The 20,995-nt window shown below is 42.7% G+C and overlaps 4 protein-coding genes and 1 long non-coding RNA gene across 5 annotated transcripts; 4 read left to right on the top strand and 1 right to left on the bottom strand.

Moving 5' to 3' along the window:
- The first annotated feature begins 1,189 nt into the window (after positions 1-1,189).
- LOC133890526 (uncharacterized) lies at positions 1,190-1,947 on the top strand. Its single transcript, XR_009904053.1, has 3 exons — positions 1,190-1,411; positions 1,583-1,649; positions 1,846-1,947. It is a non-coding gene; the product is annotated as an uncharacterized LOC133890526 (long non-coding RNA).
- A 100-nt stretch (positions 1,948-2,047) lies between these two features.
- On the top strand, positions 2,048-4,708 carry LOC133890374 (uncharacterized). Its single transcript, XM_062330767.1, has 4 exons — positions 2,048-2,186; positions 3,737-4,010; positions 4,105-4,201; positions 4,705-4,708. Exons 1-4 carry the CDS (start codon positions 2,070-2,072, stop codon positions 4,706-4,708), a joined length of 492 nt encoding a protein of 163 aa, XP_062186751.1. The 5' UTR covers positions 2,048-2,069.
- A 1,383-nt stretch (positions 4,709-6,091) lies between these two features.
- LOC133890373 (uncharacterized) lies at positions 6,092-6,997 on the bottom strand. The gene is made up of 3 exons (XM_062330766.1): positions 6,779-6,997; positions 6,544-6,657; positions 6,092-6,178 (listed from the first exon to the last, which is right to left on the bottom strand). Exons 1-3 carry the CDS (start codon positions 6,938-6,940, stop codon positions 6,092-6,094), a joined length of 363 nt encoding a protein of 120 aa, XP_062186750.1. The 5' UTR covers positions 6,941-6,997.
- A 7,881-nt stretch (positions 6,998-14,878) lies between these two features.
- Positions 14,879-16,207, top strand: LOC133891780 (cytosolic sulfotransferase 5-like). The gene has a single exon (XM_062332528.1). The coding sequence runs from the start codon at positions 14,973-14,975 to the stop codon at positions 15,990-15,992; it is 1,020 nt and encodes a 339-aa protein (XP_062188512.1). The 5' UTR covers positions 14,879-14,972; the 3' UTR covers positions 15,993-16,207.
- Positions 16,208-17,264: 1,057 nt separating this feature from the next.
- Positions 17,265-18,885, top strand: LOC133890081 (cytosolic sulfotransferase 5-like). The gene has a single exon (XM_062330528.1). It carries the CDS (start codon positions 17,660-17,662, stop codon positions 18,671-18,673), a length of 1,014 nt encoding a protein of 337 aa, XP_062186512.1. The 5' UTR covers positions 17,265-17,659; the 3' UTR covers positions 18,674-18,885.
- The last annotated feature ends 2,110 nt before the right edge of the window (positions 18,886-20,995 follow it).

The following is a 20,995-nucleotide window of genomic DNA, read 5'->3' as shown; positions in this document are numbered from 1 at the left end:
CCTTTTATTTCGCTCTACCACCCTCAAATGCGTTTATGATGTGGAATAAGCTTCAAGCTTTGGGAGGACGCTGTGCCATGCATCAGCAATATCTTTGGCTAGCTTAGCCTGACCTTTGGCAAATTCATGGAATGCGAGTCCAATATCAAGCTGTTTTCTGCTCCTGGAAACGAGCAAACTCTTCATTCATTATTCTAACTATGTGTTCAAACCTCTTTGTGGCCTCCTCACTGCTTGCTTTCCACTGTACGCATAAGACATCATAGCTAAGCTGGATGTCAAGACCCTCTGTTTCCATCAGCCTGGCAAGATCATTGTTTACTTTCTCATGGTCCATTAAATGCATCATTCTTGAAGATATCATTCAGTTCAACTTACCAATAGCAACATAATGTAAAGTGTAAACACTAAAAGATGAGACATCAGACATGTAAATGCAATTTGATCAAATTAAACACTATAGGATTCCATGTCCATGAACAAGAAAGGAATATCACTTGAGTTTCTCATGCTTCGATGCTGGAGAAAATGGGGGGCAATAGCCCCTTTCTGACTTTAGTAAGTTCTAAAGGGTGATGGGTGTAAATATTTACTATTTTCTTTCATAAGTATTGAAATTAAAATTATGCATGTAGAACCTCCTCTACATTCTTGCTGTAGCATACATACGGTCATCAAATTGTTGAAGAATTCCTTAAAAAGGTCAAAATAGTTAGATCGTTCATTAGTTCAACTACCTTGACCATTTTCCTTTCCTTTTGAAATGAAACCTCACCCACCTATAAAACCTAAATAAAAGGCAGGTAAATTTTATACAAAACAATCATGCTCATTTTCTAAAAAAAAAAGTGACAGGCCGAAAGGGCAGGGAGCCAAAGCTCAACCCACGCCAAATCAGCCTGTCGAGCTTTAGGGCAAGGAGAATTTGATGCCTTACAGGAGTTCGAGGAGGTAGTGTGGGCTCTGTTATTTAAGTATGCTAATGCCCTTGTTAATTGGCGAGGTGGTACAAAACTTATGCAGGAGCGTTGTGTGTTGCTCGCGGACGCTTCCGTGCGGCCCACGAAGCCAAAAGTCTCAGGTCCGTTGGATCCAATCGGATGGTCACAGTCACCCAACACGGAACAAAAACAATCTGCCATGAAACCCTAATCCATTCACCATCGTTCACTCCCGAAAAACACGCGACTGAAGTTGCACGGCGGCACGGTGGACCTTCTCGCCGGCGCGCGCGTGCAGCGAAGATGCTGCGCGCAGCTCCGTCGAGGTGATCCGCCGTGGCACAAAATGCGCGCGATCAAAAGCATGGCGACTCAAGCAGTGGAGTGGAGTGGATGCGGGAGCTGAGGAGCATCGGTGCCAACATCAAGGTGAGGGCGTTGCAGCGACGATGGCGTGCACTGCCGGAACAGTAAGAAGCAAAAGAAAATCCGTTTTTGTGCCCACTGATCAACTTCTAGGTTTTGGGATTTGGTGTTAATGGGGATTAGGGTTTCAGGAATTGGGAAATTTTCTTAGGGTTTTGCAATTTTTGGAACTCCCCTCCTTCTTAGGAATAATCGATGCAATCTCTGTTGGATAGGAAAATAAAGGTACGATGTGGTAACAGAATCCGCATAAAAAGGAGGATAACCGATGCGTTCCCAAAGGTAAGGCATCCATATTTATCTTCTTTTTTTTTCCTTTTTGATTCATCGGCCAAAATTACCCTAACAGACTACAGACTAATTGCTATAACAACATTTTGGCGCCTGTTAGCCCGCAAAAAAAATGTCTTTTGGCGCCACATGTGTCTTTATTTATGGCTGATGCGGCTGGGTCATTTTTTCATCTCCACACATCCAGCCAAGTGTCCAACCAAGCAGCGAGATGGGGTGCCCTGTCGTCTGCATGTGAGCAGGAGGGTACAAGCCATGCCTCCATTTCCTGGAAGCTATTCCATGAGTAGGCAAGTAGAATCCTCCATACCTATACACATGCATAGAATTTTGTTATTAGTTTGATTATGTTCCGGAGCTAATAGCTTTTCTCTTTGCACATATAGATCTCTGCAGTTCCATGAGGTGTAGATGGATCACATGTACCAGCGGTGCTGGATCATGCGCGCAAAGGTCATCTGGAAAGCGCCGATGCGGGAGGGTTTTGATGGTCGTCCACTGCTAAGGGCCATTCTAATGGATCTATTGGTAAGTTAAATCTTCATATGACATTGTAATCATGTAACAATGCTTTGCAAATTTTGAAGGAGAACAATTCATGATCAGCAATTTTAGGGGTTAAACTTTTGCAGTTCCCTGATTAGTTTAGACTGTTTGGTGCCCTTTGTTACTGATTTGTGTGCTAGGTCTCCATTATAGGAGTTATACCTATTTCTTACTTATGATTATTTGTAGGATTTACAATCTATATTCTTGGAGGTGCTGATATTCAGAATATTTGGCTTCTCCTGAACCATATAGACTAACTACTAAAGATGTATTAATATATTAAACAAGACATTATGCTCATACTGAGGGGCTTTGATGAACTCGGTGTTTTTTCAGAAGTAATAGCTAATTTTTCTGTGCTCACAACTTGATACTATAAAATAGTGCATTTTATTATCTAGTATGTTGGTCCAGCTTCATCTTGATGTTTGTAATCTTACTTAGTGATGTTTCTAGAAGTTTTGCACACAACGATTAATTCTTGGATTCTCTCCAGGGGTCAGATGTGTCTGTTCTTGAATCATGATGAGTACTCGGGGAATAGCAACATGCAGGAGACATATACTTGTTTGGATTGCTGCTGCCACACCAAGTCACCAACAAAGTGATTGTAACACGAGTGCCTGTCCTGAAACCATTTAGTCTTAGTAGCAAGTAGCTTTAGCTATCTGGATGTATCTATGTGCATGTGGGTTAGTATTAAACTATGGCATCTTGTGGATGAATTGATCTTTGGTTATTCAGATGTGGGGGTGGAAAAAGTATATGTCGAGCAATTCTGGTCTATGTGGCAAAAATAATGGAGCTGTGTCCATAGTGCTTTATTTTTAGCCCTTAAAGAAATAGTCCGATATTCCTCCAATATATATGAACGTAGCTCGACAAAGTTGACCTTTCCTTTCTATCTGCTAATTCTTGTGTTCTGTAAACAACCTATTACATTAGCTATTGCAATGCCTAACAAACAAAATGGGCATAATACAGAAAGATATATGCTACAATGGGAACATAACCCAGCTCACTTGTTGCTGCTCAGTTGTGGTTGCTTTCTCAATCAATTGTTGCTGCTCAGTTTAGACTTCACTTTAGTTATTAAATGGTTTCATTTTTTATAAATGGACTAGAGGGCTGACTTGGCATTTGTTTTTGTGAATGAGTTAAGTATATAATTCAAACTGTTGGCTTGGTGAAATTGTGACAGATATTCTTTGCAAATGTATTTTGCCTTATTAGTTTTCATGAAGCTTATGAATCTGATTTATATTTGTGGTAAATTGGTGTTTCTGTTGTGGATAAGTTTACCTACTATTGTCCTTAATACTATACATACTGATCAATATAGGAAATGCTAGGCCACGTGACAATTTATCATCAGCTTCTGCATGTGTCATTTACTATTTATCATGTATGCTGTAATTTGAAAGTTCATATGCAGTGGTTTCATATGAAAGATCATCTAACATCTGATCAAATATATCCCTGATTAGGAGAATCATATTATATAGTGTATCAATTTTTATGCCTTGTAGGGGACTAGGATGGAGGCCATCGCGTGTGGGTCTGATGCTGAAAGGTTCAATCAAGGACTCTATGATAATCACATATATGACTTTGCCAACGTCGGGTTTGAACCAACTATGACGCTGTACAGATTTTTTTGGTACCTAGACTCTGAGTACTACATGTCTATGATCACTCATACTACTGTGAACACCCCGGCAAGGCGTATAGAGTTCCCAATATGTCCAAGTGTTTTCATGGACTTCAACGACGTCTACTCACGCCCCCACAGGACGATAGCAGGTATAAAGTCATAAATACATTGCACTGATTTTTTCTGATATAATACAATATATCCATAAATAACTCATTCCTTTTTACATTTTTGTGTGTATAGATGTTGTAGGTTTAGTGCTTCATGTGACGGATAGTCAATATCGGTGGTCGTTCCCTAGAAACATTCCTGTTACAGACATGGCGCTTATGAACACATGGTTAGTTGTCTTCCAAAATTTCTTGCCTTTCGAATGCTGTAAATGTAGACAAGTTCAAGATCCTGTATTCACCATACGGGAAAGTGTTGTCTCCGATTTTAATTTTCATGTTTCTTGCTAGATATATTTTAATAATTAATGATGTGCATAGTAGTTCTGATGAATTTAGTTTTAATTCATTACTTGCTTTTTCATTCAATAGTTTTGATTGGCTCTTTAGGATAAACATTGGATACGTTATATTAGTCTAACGTACAGCTGAGTTAAAAGCACTTGTACTTTTTTTCCTAACTCATTGTATCCAAAATTGCTTTAACTTGAGAAAACTTACTATTGGTCATCTTTCATACGTGAGTACTAGAAACTTGTTTCCTCAAGTTTCATTCACCTTTATATTCGCTTTGAGACTATAACAATTCTAATTCATTTCTTTCCTCGATTTAATATTAGTTGAAAACTGCACTTTGGATTCATCTAATGGATTATTCTGTGATTTGGTGCAGTTAGACTCGAGGCCAATCTAATAGTCTTTTATAAAGTCAGTGTTGAAGGGATTCTTGTGTTTATCCATGTAGTAACATTCTATTTATTGTGTTCTTATGGTTTCCACCACTTTTGGGCTTTGTCAATTCCTTGTACCAGTTTCTTATCATGGTTCAAACATTTGTAAATGTAGACAAGTTCAGGATCCTGTATTTCTTAGCTACAGTTAAACATTAATAACAGGTTTGAGGTTGTTTTTCTGCGTGTATGGGACATGCACATTGCACGCCATATCACACGTTTCAGAAGGGCCGAGGCCGAGCTCCATTGTTTGGCCGCCACATTTGTAAAGATAAATAGGAATATCGGTAAAATAGAATTCCAATTCATATTAGATTGGAAAAGTTTCATCTATATCAATATTCATTTCGATTTTATATAATTTAATCCATCCTCAGGTGGCGTGGCGACCACCTATGCGAGCCATCTCATTTTCCAGCCTACTATTGCCCAAGCGAAGGAGCTAGAGGATGAGGAATCCTACCATTCACATGACTCGATCTATAATGTGTTATTTTCTAATTTTTCTTGTAAATGTGTCATTGCAGATCTATGTGAGATTTTGATTAACAAGCAGCAGGTGTTGAGGCAGATTCGTCATCAAGTTCAAGTGATATTGGCGAACAGAGAGAATGGTAATATCAACCAACACGTTCAAATCATGAACCAGTAGTCAGAATTGTTAGTGTTGGGTCCACTAGGTAGAATAAACGTTTTATTCATTCCCGTAGCTGCAACTTGTGAGCCTCTGCAACTTGTGAGTCAGAATAAGGGTTTTATGCTTGATGCCCCTGATGATACAGTAGAAGCTTAGTATGTTTGAGGAGTAAAGGGTTCTACTTGTTGGGAGTTGTCTAATGCACTTTGCTCTATTATAGTTAAGAACTGGGTGTCAAAGTTTGGAGTTTGCTTTGTCTGGATACCTCTATTTCCTGTCAAGTTTTGAATTATGGTACTATGTTATTCCTTTTTCCAATGAATGCTACATAATTGTCTCATGATCAATCTTTTTGCGAGAAAGTTTGAAATGGCTTGTCGTTGGTTGACAATGCAAGCTGGTTCTGGGCTTTCTGGCCTTGTCATGTGTATGGTGTGGTATGAATCTACAATGGTTGGATGGAGGTGAAGAAGTAGAGCCTTAATACCCACCCTTGTTCCAATCTAGATCCTGTCTACACCATACAGGGGCCATTGTAGATTCATGCCACACCATACACATGACAGGACCAGAAAGCCCAACGACGAGCTATTTCATGCCATACATATGGTGTGGCATGAATCTACAAGTGTGACAAAATAATGGGATCACAGGCCCAGCTTCCAGAGGTATGAGATGGAATCCTGATACTAATAGTGATTATACTTTTTAACTGCAAGTGGAAAATTAATCATCTTTGCTAGCGCATTTTCGACTATAGGAATTTGTTTGTCTATCTGACATTCAAAAAACACCATCAGGTCCAAGTTAGATCTGGGGTCGATGTGTTTCGAATTGTGATTATGTCCCCTCCTTATGTGGGGATGGTTATTGGTTATAGGACTTGTTTCTGTTTTACCAACAGAAAATGGGGATGTCCATAGGCTGTGCGCAGTTCAAAAATAGTCTGTAATTTGTTAACAGAAAGTAAAAAAATGATAGAGCGCTCCAGCAAGCTCTGCGCGACATTAGATACAACATCAATTGATTTGGTATATAAGTATATTCGATTCTTCGTATGTAGCAAACTGTCAGCAAGATGATGTTTGTGTTTTATAGCGCTACATCTCAGACAATCAATTTTAGCAAAGAGAAAACATACCTCAGAATTCAGTTCCTCCAGAACCATGCCAGGAACAGGATCAGGGCAGAACTCATCAGGAGTGAAGTTGCAGAGTATTCTTGTTACTAATGGAAGGCCAATAGAAGGGCAGACCTGACAAAAAACAGGAAGGTCAAAATTTTAACTACAGCACGTTGATGGTTACATTGAAGAGAAAATAATAACACCGTAGCAGAATACAAATTAGGACTTGTGAGAAAGCGTCAACACTTACCTCTTTCCTGATGGATTTTTCGATAAGCATGTCCTTTGGGAGCATCAGAAGATCACTCAACTCATTGAGTAGCTTAAAACAATCTGATTCAGCTGAATCTATTCTGTCATCACCATTATCTTCTGCATCTTGACCATCATTTTCAGATTCAGCAGCGTCCATGCAAAACGTATCTGTCAACCATCTGGACCAATTCCCAACCTACAGAAGCATTTCATGCGTTAACAGAAACCATTATTACTACAACTATTTTTTTTGTTGTTATAATCTTTTTCCGTCATGCTTAATTGTGGTTCCAGAGGCTCCCGCACCAAGGAAAAGTTGAATCTTGCTTGGATTCTTTTACTCTTTGGGAGTAGTAGAGCGGCGCGGTGGTACAAATGGGGAGGAGGTGGCACGCAGTCGCCACCGACAGGGGGTTCTCGCTGTCGCTTGCTAGCGCCGCCGTGGCCCCTGAGGAGGAGATGAGTATGCTGCAGAAGGTCACCAATTTGATGTGGAAGAGTGATGGCAACTCATACCAGCACGTTTGGCCGGTAATGAAAAATTACAAACAAATTCATGTTTGGAATTTCGAGCATTTGTTTACCAGAGTTCAGTTGTCTGTTTAGTAGTTTGCTTCTGACAAAGTTTGCTGATTTGGAAGATTGGCTACTGTACTTGATATTTTTTCAGTAAGTACATTGAACGGTTACCTGCTTCTATATTTGCATATTCACATCCAAAGTATATCCTTCATCATATACACGCTCTCATGCCAATGCAAGATGCCGCTCAGGCAGCCTGTGTGTCTTGTGGTTTTCTGCATTCTTGGAGATGCTATCCAGAGCTCATCCTTTCTACTGACTCACTACTCACTACGCATAAAGTATGGTACATCTAAAAAAGATGAAATAACAAGGGATTTTATCAATAGAGTTGACCACATTATGCAGAACCACTCTGGCATGGGGGTAAAGAAGTTTAGCCTTAATACCCACCCTTGTTCCAATCTACAATGGTAGGAACAACATGACAGGTCCTGTCATGTTTGAAGATTTCCTGGTCCAATTCTGGTACCATACTACCATCAGTATCAGACTACTGGAATACAACAGAACCCCATCCGAAAACATAGTGCTAAAAGAACAGCATCCATACTGTAATACTGAAACATGTTGTAGATTTCTACTAGAACTTGCAAGGTGCTTTCTGTTCTATTCTTTTGACAATATGCTGCTTCAGTATAGTTGTAGTTGACCTTCAATGCATGGTATGGATCTTTTAGTTCTTTACCGATGCATATGTATCCGGAGTACCAGTACACAAAACCAACAAAGTGCATTCGAGGCAAACAGCAAAACATTGTACAACACTAGGTGCCAGGTACAAGGGGATGGGCAAGCAAGCAGGCGGGTAGCGGTCCATGCACCATTCGGTGGTGGTTCTCAGCATTACCGGGAAAGTTAACTACTTACACGAGTAAACCAATCAGAGGGGGGGGGGGGGGGGGGGAGGGGGCTCTGTCTATCTAAATCCCCAACAAAATAATCATTAGCAAGTGGAAGAGGGCTTCTGCTTAGTGGGCCCGAGTAAAGCATATAAATCAATACAGTGCATGGATGATATCATTCCTGCAACATCCTCGTAGTTACAGTTTCTTTTTCAATTAATATGAGAATATAAAGACAACATTCACTTATTACAGAGGTACTAAAATACTTGCTAATTTTTGGAAAAATAAATTAGTGTTTTATTGTGTGTAAAATAAAATTTTGAAAATATCGAGGCACGTTCGTTTGAATTTTTGGAAAAGTTTGAAAATGCTTCCATAAAAGAGAATTCTCTTTTTCCTTCCTTGGGTCAAATCCCCTTTGCTTTTCCTTTTTTTCTTCCTTTTCCTTACGGCCCGTTTCTTTTCTCCTCTTGGGCCGAGCTCGCTCCCTCCTCCCTTCTCATCCCACCTCCCCGACTGGGCCGGCCGAAGGCCAGGCCCAGCTCCCGCGCGAGTGCCTGCTGCCGCCTCTGCCAGCCCACTCCAAAGGCGCCCGAGCTCCCTCCGCCTTCGCGTCGCGCGTCATTGCCGTGTGGGGCCCGTCCTCTTCCTCCATCTCCAACCCGAGCATGCCGCGCCGCCTCGAGTCCGAGCCGGCCACGAACATTGCCGTCCTCCCCGAGCCCAAATCCTAACAAAACCGACCTAATCCCAACTCCCCACGAGATATCCCCGCCTATATAGGTCCGGGCCCCCTCCCCTCGATCTGTTTCGCCCCAGACCGAGCCGCCGCAATTGTTGCTCGGCCGAGCTTCGACGCCGTGCCGAAGCAGCCACCTTTTTCCATCGCCGTGCCGTCCTTGAGCTTCTCCATCACGCTCCGAGCACGTTGGTGCGCTCTTCTTCGCATCTCGGCCACCGGAGCACTGCTGCCGATGAGGAACTGAAAGCCACCGCCGCCACTTCCATCGCCAGCACGTTCCGCCGCCTTCCCGAAGTCGCCGACGCCCTAGGTGGTCTGCCGCCCCTCCGTGATGCTTTTCTGCCGCTTCCCGTCGTCGCCGGCAAGACGGAGCGGCGATCCGCCGAGCCTTCGACCATGCGCCGTCGTGCCCGAGCACTCTGCCGCCGGTCATCTCCTTCTCTGGCCGCCCTCTCTCTCCCGGCCGTTGGATCTAAAACCCGTGGCCGAGATTAGATCTAACTACCCCTTCGCCACCCAATCACGATATGACACGTGGATTCATAATCCAGTCAGCCGCCACCCAGCGTCACGTCATCGTCCACACCATCGCCACATCAGCCACAATGTCGACGTGTCACACCATGTCAGCAGAGTTTTTACCTAGTCAATTCAGATTTATTTTAAATCGGGAAAATTGGTATTTTTGCACTTTAGCCCCTGATCTTTCATGTATTTACAAAAAAGTCCCTATCTTCTTACAGTTGAACCCTTATACTTTTGTTTATTTACAAATAGATCCCTATGTTTTTGAAAAAAAACCCTGTCCTTGCTGTTTTAATCAAACTATGTCATTTTTCTTTTTCAAATTTAACCCTGAACTTGCTTTTAGCGTAACTTTCTCGTTCTAGCTCCGATTTAAGCGATTTTTGCGTTCATGGCGGCGTGTACTATCTTTTAGTATATTTTTCATAGATGTTAGCTATTGTTTGGTGCATTGTTCTTAGATAGTATTATTGTTTGATGTTAACTATTTTCGCTCGCTAATTTTCAAATTGAAGTTATCTCTGAACTTTCTGTTAGCTTACTTCTTGTAGAGGTGTTGAGACTTGAGAGTCACATGCAGACATTCTCCTATATAACTCTCATCTTATGTCTTTTCATGCATTTCATCGTCAAGGGCTTGTACAGGAAACGGGACTGTAACTAGAGTTATGTCGCTGCATAACAAACCCAAGAAGGCTCTATCGACTGGAATTATCCCGCAGGGTACTTATTTCCACTATATTTTGTGTCCTTTTTTATTTGCTACATTAGTCCCTTATGCATTTGATTTTTTGCAGATTATATTTGCACCCAAAATGATCTTGACATTATTCTACCCATTAAAAACACGCATTCTTTACCTGGAAAAGAAGTACTTGTGCTCATCGATGATGCTCTCGTAGACAGGAGGCATTTGGAATGCCTTTTTCAGCCGAGTGCATTCTTGAATGACGAGGTAATAAGTACATCTATTAAAAGCAAATATATGTACAAATATTTACTTCTGTTATCTAATCGTTGTTGTTAACTTGCAAGTACAGGTCATAAATGCGCACATTTGCTTATTAAGGACTCAAGAGCATCTGCAGTGTAGGTTCGGTGGTACGGTCTACCTGGAGACTACTTATGTCTCCACCCTTCTGAAGCGGGATGGTGATAATGACATTAAAATGGAGGATCTATATGCTGCATATGACACCATTGAAAATAGCACCATCGAACGAAGGGTGGAAAGATACTTGGACTATGACATGGTAAAAATTAACTTCTAATTTACGATTTTTCTTGTTAACATATATATGTGCCTAATACTACATGTGTAAAAATTATTTAGGTATTTATTCCAATAAACATCGAGGGAATCCACTGGTATCTTGCTGTGATTGACGCCAGAAAGTGTGAGATACAGGTGCTCGATTCGATAGGTCTTGTATATGACCGTGAAGACCTCAGTACTACTGTGAGTATTTGTTACTAAAGTAATATTTCTCTGTTAATATTTATATGGACGCATCTAAATTCCAAGCGGTCTCGAACATAAACATACAAATCGGTCTCGAACATAAACGTAAGTGCGAGCATATTTTTGTCTAGGGGTCACACAGAGAAACACGAGAACTCCAATACGGATACTCTAGCTGTCTGCACATGAGAGCTCATGAGCTCCTATACAGATCTCTGCTAATATATATATATATATATATATATATATATATAAATAGCTGAAGGGATTGCAGAGGCAAATAGACCTTGTATCACAGCTGAAGGAGCTTAAAAACCACAAGTGGTGGAACCTTCAGGTTGCTTCATGGCCGGTTAGACAGATACAATTCGAAAAGATGATGAAGACAGACGGGTACATCTCAAAAAATTTGTTTACCCAAATTTTCCTTCCACTGTTGAAATGAATATGTGCATGACATTCTATTTTGATACTGTAGCTGTTCATGCGGTCTTTTCATGTTAAACTACATGGAATACTGGACAGGGGATGTGCTGTCTGACAATGTAACTCAGGTATATTATACAGGGTCATGATAGTTTGCTACCTGTTTAATCATATATTCTGAAAAAAATTTAATGATATTACTATTGTGCAGGATGATATGATACAATTTAGGACAAAATTAGCTGCTATTTTGTTATCATCAGAACTAAATAAGAGGAAAGGACATCCGTTAGTCGAAGAGAACGATGAAGAAAGTGGAAGTCCAGATGATGTTGTGATGCTAGAAAGTCCTCCTAATCTATACAAAAGGTCACACCAATCCATTCAGTCTAAAGTCATGAATGCAAATGAGTTTGCCGATGAATCTAGAGACCAGTATTCATTATGTGCCCTTTCCATGGTGGACATGCCGATGGGCAAAGAAGAATTGACAGACGTCGTATGCAACTATATCATGTAAATTGATGATGCTGAGACATTGGAGTAAGCTTCTTATGCTCCTTTTATTAATAATATAATATACTTTATTTTGATGCTCATATTCTTAGTCGCAATTGATCTTTTTACAGGACACAATGGGTACAAAGTTTGAAGCCTTACCTGATTTCCTTAAGTGTCAAGCAACTCCAAGCATCATTAAAGATGGATCAACCCATGTCCAATGTTTGTTTCAATATGGGTGTTCGGATTCTCGCATACACAGAATACAAGATATTGAAAAGTTCCAAGAAAATGGTTTCAAAGCACTATATGGACCTACAATTCTGCGTGAGTTTTTATATTCTCGTAAGCACTCTTTGCCCATATTTTAAAAATCTTTGTTTTCTCCCAGACGTTGACTGATTTTGGACGAGACCCAAAGTATAGAAAAGAGCTCGATGTTCGAGAGTTGGCCAAATCGTTAGAAAGCTAGCCCTTTATGAACTATGATGTTTCACGTTGCAAATTTGTAAGGCTGCTTCCCTTTGTCCATTGGTGCTGTTGTCTTTGCCATCCTAATACCTACATTTTTGCAGATTCTTATGCCATTTGTACAACATGGCATGTTCTTGCTTTTTGTGTTCGACCAGGAGGACAGAACTATGACTGTACTTGACTCCAATCTTATTCCAGATTGGTGTAAAGATATGCTATACAAGCAGTACGCACATAAAATTATTCATATTGCCAAGTACTATATGCTTGCTATGAGAGTAGCACGCCCTAGGTGGAACGACGATGTTTATAGATGGCAGCATACACTCCCAGTTGATACTCCAACGGATATATACGGGTAACTTGTTTTGAACGTCACTGAAAACAATAACCAATAAATATATTTATCTAACACAGAGTTTACATTTCATTCTACGTAGGTATTTATTATCTGGTTATTTCGTTTTGCAATTCATGTGCGCATGGAATGGTAAAAAGCTACACACGCCAATCTACACGGTGAGCATATTACTTTGTCGCACCGTCGTATGTACTTTTCAAATTAAAATACTATACATTACATATGAGATATATTTACATTTATATATATATGATGCATGTGCAGGATAACCAAGTACTAAAGAGACACTTTTTGATTAGCCTATTGACGTATGATAGGAATTCGTGTCGATATGTAATACCTGCAGGTGTACGAGAATATCTTAGCCGTATCGTGGGCAAGACGATTTGAAAGAGATAGTTGTAGAAATAAATCTATTCCTATGAACTTATTTATTTGTATTCAAAGTTAATTCACAGGTGTATTTGAAATTCAAGTTGCAAGCTCTATCTGAAAGCGATTTTGTTATTTGTCATAAGACTACGTACCTAAGATAATCCTATATAAATTTAAGGTCATCTTGTTTAATTTTAATTTCTATTGCAACGAACGGACACTCAACTAATAAAAAAAATGATCAAGTGATGTTACTATTTTAGTGACTTCATTTTTTGAAAGCCTATTTTAGTGGTACGTTGTTCTGCTTTGATTTGCGATACAAATGAAATCGCTTGCGAATGAGGTTGCTAAATCGTCTGCGGAAGCAAGTTCATCCAGAAAATAACATGTACCCGGCGAATTAGCACACAACAACTTGATAGTAGGATACTATTACATCCGTTTTCGTTTATTTGTTACTACCTTTTACTATAATAAATTTATCAATTTATTTTTTCTGAAAAGGATTTATAGGTACTTAAAAATATACCATACAAGCAAAAAAAAATTCACAATAAATCTAATAATATAAAATTTTAAATACCTATAGATCTTTAAAAAAACCCAAAGACTAAATTCCAAGCGTGCATGCTCTCGTCATGCAGCATGCACTCTCAGATGAGCCGTTCGTTTAGTATCGGATGTCATTGGCTGCATGCATGGAGAAGAGAAATATGACAAAATTGCTGACGTCATTCACATGCAAATTCATTTCAAAACTTTAAAAAACTATAGTTTTCAAACCGAGCATCTAAATTAAAATTCGATCACACCATTGTGTTTTGTACGATAAGAGCTTCAAAACTAGACCCCAGTTGAGTATATTTTGATGATATTTTTTTCCAACATCAACTTCATATAAAAAAAAGTGCTTCTGTGTGCATTATAATTTGCTTATGATTTTTGAAAACTTTATCATGACTATACAAAAACTTGCTTATTTGTCAAAATATTTTTCTCAAATCTGTACCCAGTTATGCTAATTTTGCTTTTCAAATTCACGTAATATGCTTTTCTGGTTCACATGAATTGCTTGTAATTTGGAACTAATATGTTTTTTATGAGTTTACACGGATTTGAGTTTTTCAAATTGAAACAATTTGCTTTCTGGATTTTCTGAACTGCTTGGGTGCGCCTCTCTTCTTTGCTGCTATGCCATGTTAGTCTTTGTTAGGATTACTAAAAATAGAAAAGATGGTTAGATGAAATGCTTTTTCACAGCATTTGAAATGATATTTCATAATATATAAAATACTTTTTTCAATACATATGATTTTTGACTGTGGATAGACAAATTCGTTTTTTCCCAGGTATTATCACGGGCGTGCTCTGCGTGTGTCATGCTAATTTTCCTTAATTAGAAAAACAATTAATTAAATATTTTCTTAATTAAGAGTGTGCATGCTATCCTCTTATAGCATGCATAGCCAGTATTTAGTCGTGTCCTTAAAAAAAAAATACACAGTTAAATTTGCTACGGCAAAAATAGGGACAGGTAAACCGAGGAGTACACATTTACCGTACACCGGGTCTGAATCAAGTCATATCTTGGGCAGTTCATTTTCAAAGCGTGGGAGGCGTGGAGCTCTGATCCTTGGCGGGCACGCCAAGGTAGCACGCAGCAAGTCAGATGTCACATGCCATCAGCTCCATTGTTCAACCAGGAAAAATTACCAACCACATGGCCACAGGTCAGCACCCAAGTCCAAATTTGATACACCCTCCAAAGCCTGTGTGTGTATTATGTATATATACACGCGTGCGCCGGAAATCACATTGACAGTCAGTGACCGACCACTTGACACCGCTGATCACTTCTCTGCTCGCGCGCGCTCTCTGCTTCGTTATTCCATGGCCGCTGCCGCCGCCGCCACGCCGGGTCAGTCCGGCCCTGTCCCGTTCAAGGACATCGATGACGGCTCAGTCTCGAAGCACACTCCGAAGGAGGAGTTCGGCGACCTCGTCTCCGCACTGCCGCGCAGGCAGCAGTCCATCCTTCAGCTGCGCCTTTACCAAGGCTTCTGGCTGCCGGCGCACTGGGTACCCGGCACCGTCGTCTTCCAGCGCCGCTTTGCACCGCGCCCCGACGACGTGGTCCTCGCCAGCTACCCCAAATGCGGCACCACGTGGCTCAAGGCGCTGGCCTTCGCCGCCGCGGCGCGCGGCGCGTACCCGCCCGCCAGCGCAGAGCACCCGCTCCGCCGGCTCAACCCGCACGACTGCATCCCGTTCATCGACGAGATCTTTGCCGCCGGGGAGGAGACCAAGCTTGACATGCTCCCGTCGCCGCGCCTCATGAACACTCACCTGCCGTACACCCTGCTCCCCGAGCCGGTCACTGCCGGTGGCTGCAAGGTCGTATACATCTGCAGGGACCCCAAGGACATGGTCGTCTCGCTGTGGCACTTCCTTCGGCGTGCCCAGCCGGACCTCTCGTTCGCCGACACGTTCGAGTCCGTCTGCGACGGCACGGTGATGGTCGGCCCAGTCTGGGACCACGTCCTCTCTTACTGGCGCGCGAGTGTTACGCACCAGGACAGAGTGCTCTTCCTGAAGTACGAGGACATGCTGCGAGACACGGGCGCGAACGTGCGGAGGCTGGCCAAGTTTATGGGACAGCCGTTCTCGGCCGCCGAAGAGGGCGCCGGCGCCGTCGCGAGCATCGTGGAGCTGTGCAGCTTCGACAAGATGAAGGGGCTGGAGGTGAACAAGGCTGGCACCGCGGGGGCATACTGCGCCATGCCGCGCGACGCCTTCTTCAGGAAGGGGGTCGCCGGAGACTGGGCGAACCACATGACTCCGGCCATGGCGACGCGGCTGGATGAGATCGTGCGTGAGAAGTTTCGTGGAACAGGGCTCACCTTCACATAATCATCTCGTGATACCGACGTTTGTGGAGCGAATCTTTATGATTCTCTCCTTTTAGTATGTGCTTTAATAATTGTACCTGCACGGGATGGTATGCTTCCGTGCCACGTTACGGGATAAGTTTGCACACTTGTATTTTATTCGATTTCAAAGCGTGACAGACACAAAGCAAATGTGTCTGTATGTATCAAATAAAGAAATGAATTTGATTTTCTTAACCTTTAAAATCATGGTAAGAACTAGTAAAGTGACCCGCACAATTGATACAGGGAAACATAATTTTGTTTTTTTTATGTAAACTCCTTCAATTCAATCAAACCAACATAGACTTGATAGATTAGTGCTCATAATATGAAGAGCATAGCCAATGCTAAAGTTGGTTTAAAGAGGCGCAAAAATATATCTCTAGCTGTATATTCTAGGTTGATGATCTCGTGGTGAGGAGCTCAATCTCCGCATCGATTCGCTTGATCCCGACGGCAAAGACATCAATTTGGGCAGCGATTTGCTCGATGCCTCCGGGAATACATCGATTCAAGCTCTATCCCGGTGTCTCCTCCATGATTCTTGAGTGTCTTCTTTCTTCCCCTCCTGCCCATTCACGTGTGTCTCTTCCATAATTCCCGAGCTTCGACAGACCTCCATGAAATTAGCCAATGGTACATTACATACGACTCATGTTAAACCATTTTTTTTTGTCGATCACAACCTCCATTCTATGTGCTGGTCCAAATGACAACGACGAACTTGATTTTTTATGAACAATAGGGATCATCCTCTACTGATTATATATTAATAAAATAAGGCAAAAGTACATTTAGGTTTGACAAACTTGATTTGTTCGGTAGAGCTTCGATTTGCGTAGTGTGGCTTGACCGTGGCTAAGGACGTGTAACCTAATGCATGACGTTGTACTATTTCAATATGAATGAAAATGATATGAGAATTCAGATCATTGTTAGAACGTTCCAACACTAAAAAGCTGTAACGAGCTTACAACTACTAATAACGCAAACAATGAACTTGAATGATATCTATTACACTATTAGCCACATGACGTCTGACATATTCACAGCTAGAGATGAAAACGGGTGGGAGAAATCCCGTCCCGCCTTATCCCGTTTTCTACGTTTCTCCTCCCTAGTTTCGGATTTTTGGGGCTTACGCGAAAACAGGACGAAAACAGGGAGCTTAATTCGAAAACAGGCAAAAACAGTTTTGCTATTTTTCCAACCATATTTTTAAAATCTCATTTTTAATCAGGAATGGTCCACCAGGCCACTTGCCTCCTCAAGGGTGAGCCCCGCGATGGTGTTCCCGCCGAGCTTGAGGACTTTCGGGGAGGCGGTGGAATCTCATTCCTGCTGGGGATACAGATTGAAAGCCTATTGGACGACAAGGAATATGATCTCGTGGACGACCAGAGCCATGTAGCACTCAGCAAGTCAGATGTCACATGCCAGCAGCTCATTGTTCAACAAGGAAAAATTATCAACCACACGTCCACACGGTCAGCACCCTAGTCCAAATTTAATACACCCTCCAAAGCCTGTCTGTAACTCTGTATATATATACGCGCGTGCGCCGGGAAATCACACTGACAGTCGGTGACCGACCGCTTCACACCCCTGATCACTTCTCTGCTCGCGCGCTCTGTGCTTCGTTATTCCATGGCCACCTCCGCCACGCCGGGTCAGTCTGGCCCTGTCCCGTTCAAAGACGTCGACGACGGCTCAGTCCCGAAGCACACTCCCAAGGAGGAGTTCGGCGACCTCGTCTCGGCGCTGCCGCGCAGGCAGCAGTCCATCCTTCAGCTGCGCCTTTACCAAGGCTTCTGGCTACTGGCGCACCGGGTGCCTGGCATCGTCGTCTTTCAGCGCCGCTTTGCACCGCGCCCCGACGACGTGGTCCTCGCCAGCTATCCCAAATGCGGCACCACGTGGCTCAAGGCGCTGGCCTTCGCCGCCGCGGCGCGCGGCACGTACCCGCCCGCCAGCGAAGAGCACCCTCTCCGCCGGCTCAACCCGCACGACTGCATCCCATTAATCGACGAGATCTTTACTGCCGGGGAGGAGACCAAGCTTGACATGCTCCCGTCGCCGCGCCTCATGAACACTCACCTGCCGTACACCCTGCTCCCCGAGCCGGTCACTGCCGGTGGCTGCAAGCTCGTATACATCTGCAGGGACCCCAAGGACATGGTCGTCTCGCTGTGGCACTTCTTTCGGCGTGCCCAGCCGGACCTCTCGTTCACCGACACGTTCGAGTCCGTCTGCGACGGCACGGTGTTGGTCGGTCCGGTCTGGGACCACGTCCTCTCTTACTGGCGCGCGAGTGTTACGCACCAGGACAGAGTGCTCTTCCTGAAGTACGAGGACATGCTGCGAGACACGGGCGCGAACGTGCGGAGGCTGGCCAAGTTTATGGGACAGCCGTTCTCGGCCGCCGAAGAGGGCGCCGGCGCCGTCGCAAGCATCGTGGAGCTGTGCAGCTTCGACAAGATGAAGGGGTTGGAGGTGAACAAGGCTGGCACCATGGGGGCATACTTGGGCATGCCGCGCGACGCCTTATTCAGGAAGGGGGTCGCCGGAGACTGGGCGAACCACATGACTCCGGCGATGGCGACGCGGCTGGACGAGATCGTGCGTGAGAAGTTTAGTGGAACAGGGCTCACCTTCACATAATCATCTCGTGATGCCGACATTTGTGGAGCGAATCTTTATGATTCTCTCCTTTTGCTATGTGCTTTAATAACTGTACCTGCACGGGATGGATGCTTCCGTGCCACATTACGGAATAAGTTTGGCACACTTGTATTTTATTCGATTTCAAAGCGTGGCAGACACAAAGCAATGTGTACATGTATCAAATAAAGAAATGAATTTGATTTCCTTAACCTTTAAAATCATTGTAAGAACTAGTAAAGTGACCCGCACAACTGACACGGCCAAACGTAATTTTGTTTTTTTTATATAAACTTCTTCAATTCAATCAAACCAACATAGACTTTAGATTAGTGCTCATAATATGAAGAGCATAGCCAGTGCTAAAGTTGGTTTAAAGAGGCGCAAAAATATATCTCTAGCTGTATATTCTAGGTTGATGATCTCGTGGTGAGGAGCTCAATCTCCGCATCAATTCGCTTGATCCCGATGGCAAAGACATCAATTTGGGCAGCGATTCGCTCGGCATCGATTCAAGCTCTATCCCGGTGTCTCCTCCATGATTCTTGAGTGTCTTCTTTCTTCCCCTCCTGCCCATTCACTTGCGTCTCTTCCATGATTCCTGAGCTCTGGCAGACCTCCATGAAATTAGCCAATGGTACAGCACGTACGACACATGTTAAACCTTATTTTTTTGGTCGATCGCAACCTTTGTTCTATGTGCTGGTCCAAGTGACGACGAACTTGATTTTTTATGAACAATAGGGATCATCCTCTACTGATTATATATTAATAAGGCAAAAGTACATAGAGTTTTGACGAACTTGATTCGTTCGGCAGGGCTTCGATTTGCAGAGTGTGGCTTGACCGTGGCTCAAGGACGTGTAACCTAATGCATGATATTGTACTATTTCAATAGTAATGAAAATGATATGAGACTTTCAATAATTGTCAGAACGTTGTAGAGAGCTGTAACGAGCTTACAACTACCGATAATGCAAAAAATGAATTTGAATGATATCTATTACGTTATTAGCAGCATCACATGACGTCTGACATATTCACATGACGGGCGGAAGAAATCCCGTCCTGCCATGTCCCGTTTTCTACATTTCTCCTGTCTATTTTCAGATTTTTGGGACTTACACGGAAACAGGACGAAAACAGGAAGCTTAATTCAAAATCCGGGCCAAAAACAATTTTACTATTTTTCCAACCATGTTTTCAAAATCCCATTTTTAATTAGAAATTTCCCACGGGATTCTGGAGATGGTCCACCAGGCCACTTGCCTCCTCAAGGTTGAGCCCCGCGATGGTGTTCCCGCCGAGCTTGATGACTCTCGGGGAGGCGGTGGAGTCTCATTCCTGCTGGGGATACAGATTGAAAGCCTATTGGACGACAAGGATGAGGAAGCCAGTAGCTCACCAACCGGCCAGTGCACAGAAGCTGCAGAATTCAGATTTCTACTACGCCAGCAAAAAGCTGAATTATTGACTGCTGGAGACCTCAAGGGACTGGCAAAGATTGAGCAACTTTGCCTGCAAGTTCTTTCGATGCGCATCTGTCCATGAAGTGCAGTTGTTGATGTACCTGTCATTGACAGTTCATCTACAAGTCCTGAGAGAATCAACCAGTCAAATGTGAAAATTAGCTCTCCTGCAGCTGCAGCTGCTATACCAGAAATGGACCTGCCAGAAATTGTAAGTATTGAGTAAATAGTAGCAATGAGTGTTGTTTGAAGATAGCATACTGCTATAATTTTCATTTTCCTTCAACTCCAATGCAGGTTCAGGTGATACGTTCATGTCAAGATGGTATCAATAAGTGTTTTTTTTTATAAAAGACAGCATTGTATTAATTTAACCGATCATTACAAAGGATAGCCCGGATCGGCTTCGGAGGTTCATCAAACCAAACTAGATGGTTACATTGATCGGCTACTCTAGCAATTACATGTGCTGCCTGATTACACCATCTACGTATGTGAACAAAAGAGATAGAAGTCCCAGAAACCAGATTTTTTATGTCACTAATAATAACTCCCACATGGGATCTATCCCTGAGCGGAGATTGTATCTTCTGCACCAGACTTAAGCAGTCAGATGCCACAATCGCTTGCTGAATATTTTGCTGTTGTGCGAAGCAAACGGCATGCCAAACTGCTAGAGCCTCAGCCAATTCTGCATCAGCCACTCTATGGATTCTTTGACAGCGAGCTGCTATAAAATATCCATAATGACCCCTTATCACCATACCAATACCAACTCGCACTGGATTACTGAAAATAGCTGCATCAATATTTATCATTATCCATCCATCCGGAGGTGGAACTCATTTGGCAA

The sequence above is a fragment of the Phragmites australis genome, chromosome 14, assembly GCF_958298935.1.
Source record: "Phragmites australis chromosome 14, lpPhrAust1.1, whole genome shotgun sequence".
NCBI classification, from domain to species: Eukaryota; Viridiplantae; Streptophyta; class Magnoliopsida; order Poales; family Poaceae; genus Phragmites; species Phragmites australis.
This window is presented reverse-complemented; position numbering and strand designations above follow the sequence as displayed.

Bases quoted from the DNA above. Each gene is read 5' to 3' on its own strand.
- LOC133890081 (XM_062330528.1), top strand. From the start codon at position 17,660: ATGGCCACCTCCGCCACGCCGGGTCAGTCTGGCCCTGTCCCGTTCAAA.
- LOC133890374 (XM_062330767.1), top strand. From the start codon at position 2,070: ATGGATCACATGTACCAGCGGTGCTGGATCATGCGCGCAAAGGTCATC. The intron at 2,187-3,736 runs GTAAGTTAAATC...TATGCCTTGTAG, and splicing joins CCATTCTAATGGATCTATTG to GGGACTAGGATGGAGGCCAT. The intron at 4,011-4,104 runs GTATAAAGTCAT...TTGTGTGTATAG, and splicing joins CCCCCACAGGACGATAGCAG to ATGTTGTAGGTTTAGTGCTT.
- LOC133891780 (XM_062332528.1), top strand. From the start codon at position 14,973: ATGGCCGCTGCCGCCGCCGCCACGCCGGGTCAGTCCGGCCCTGTCCCG.
- LOC133890373 (XM_062330766.1), bottom strand. From the start codon at position 6,940: ATGGACGCTGCTGAATCTGAAAATGATGGTCAAGATGCAGAAGATAAT. The intron at 6,658-6,778 runs GTAAGTGTTGAC...GTTTTTTGTCAG, and splicing joins AAAAATCCATCAGGAAAGAG to GTCTGCCCTTCTATTGGCCT. The intron at 6,179-6,543 runs GTATGTTTTCTC...TTTGAATGTCAG, and splicing joins TGGAGGAACTGAATTCTGAG to ATAGACAAACAAATTCCTAT.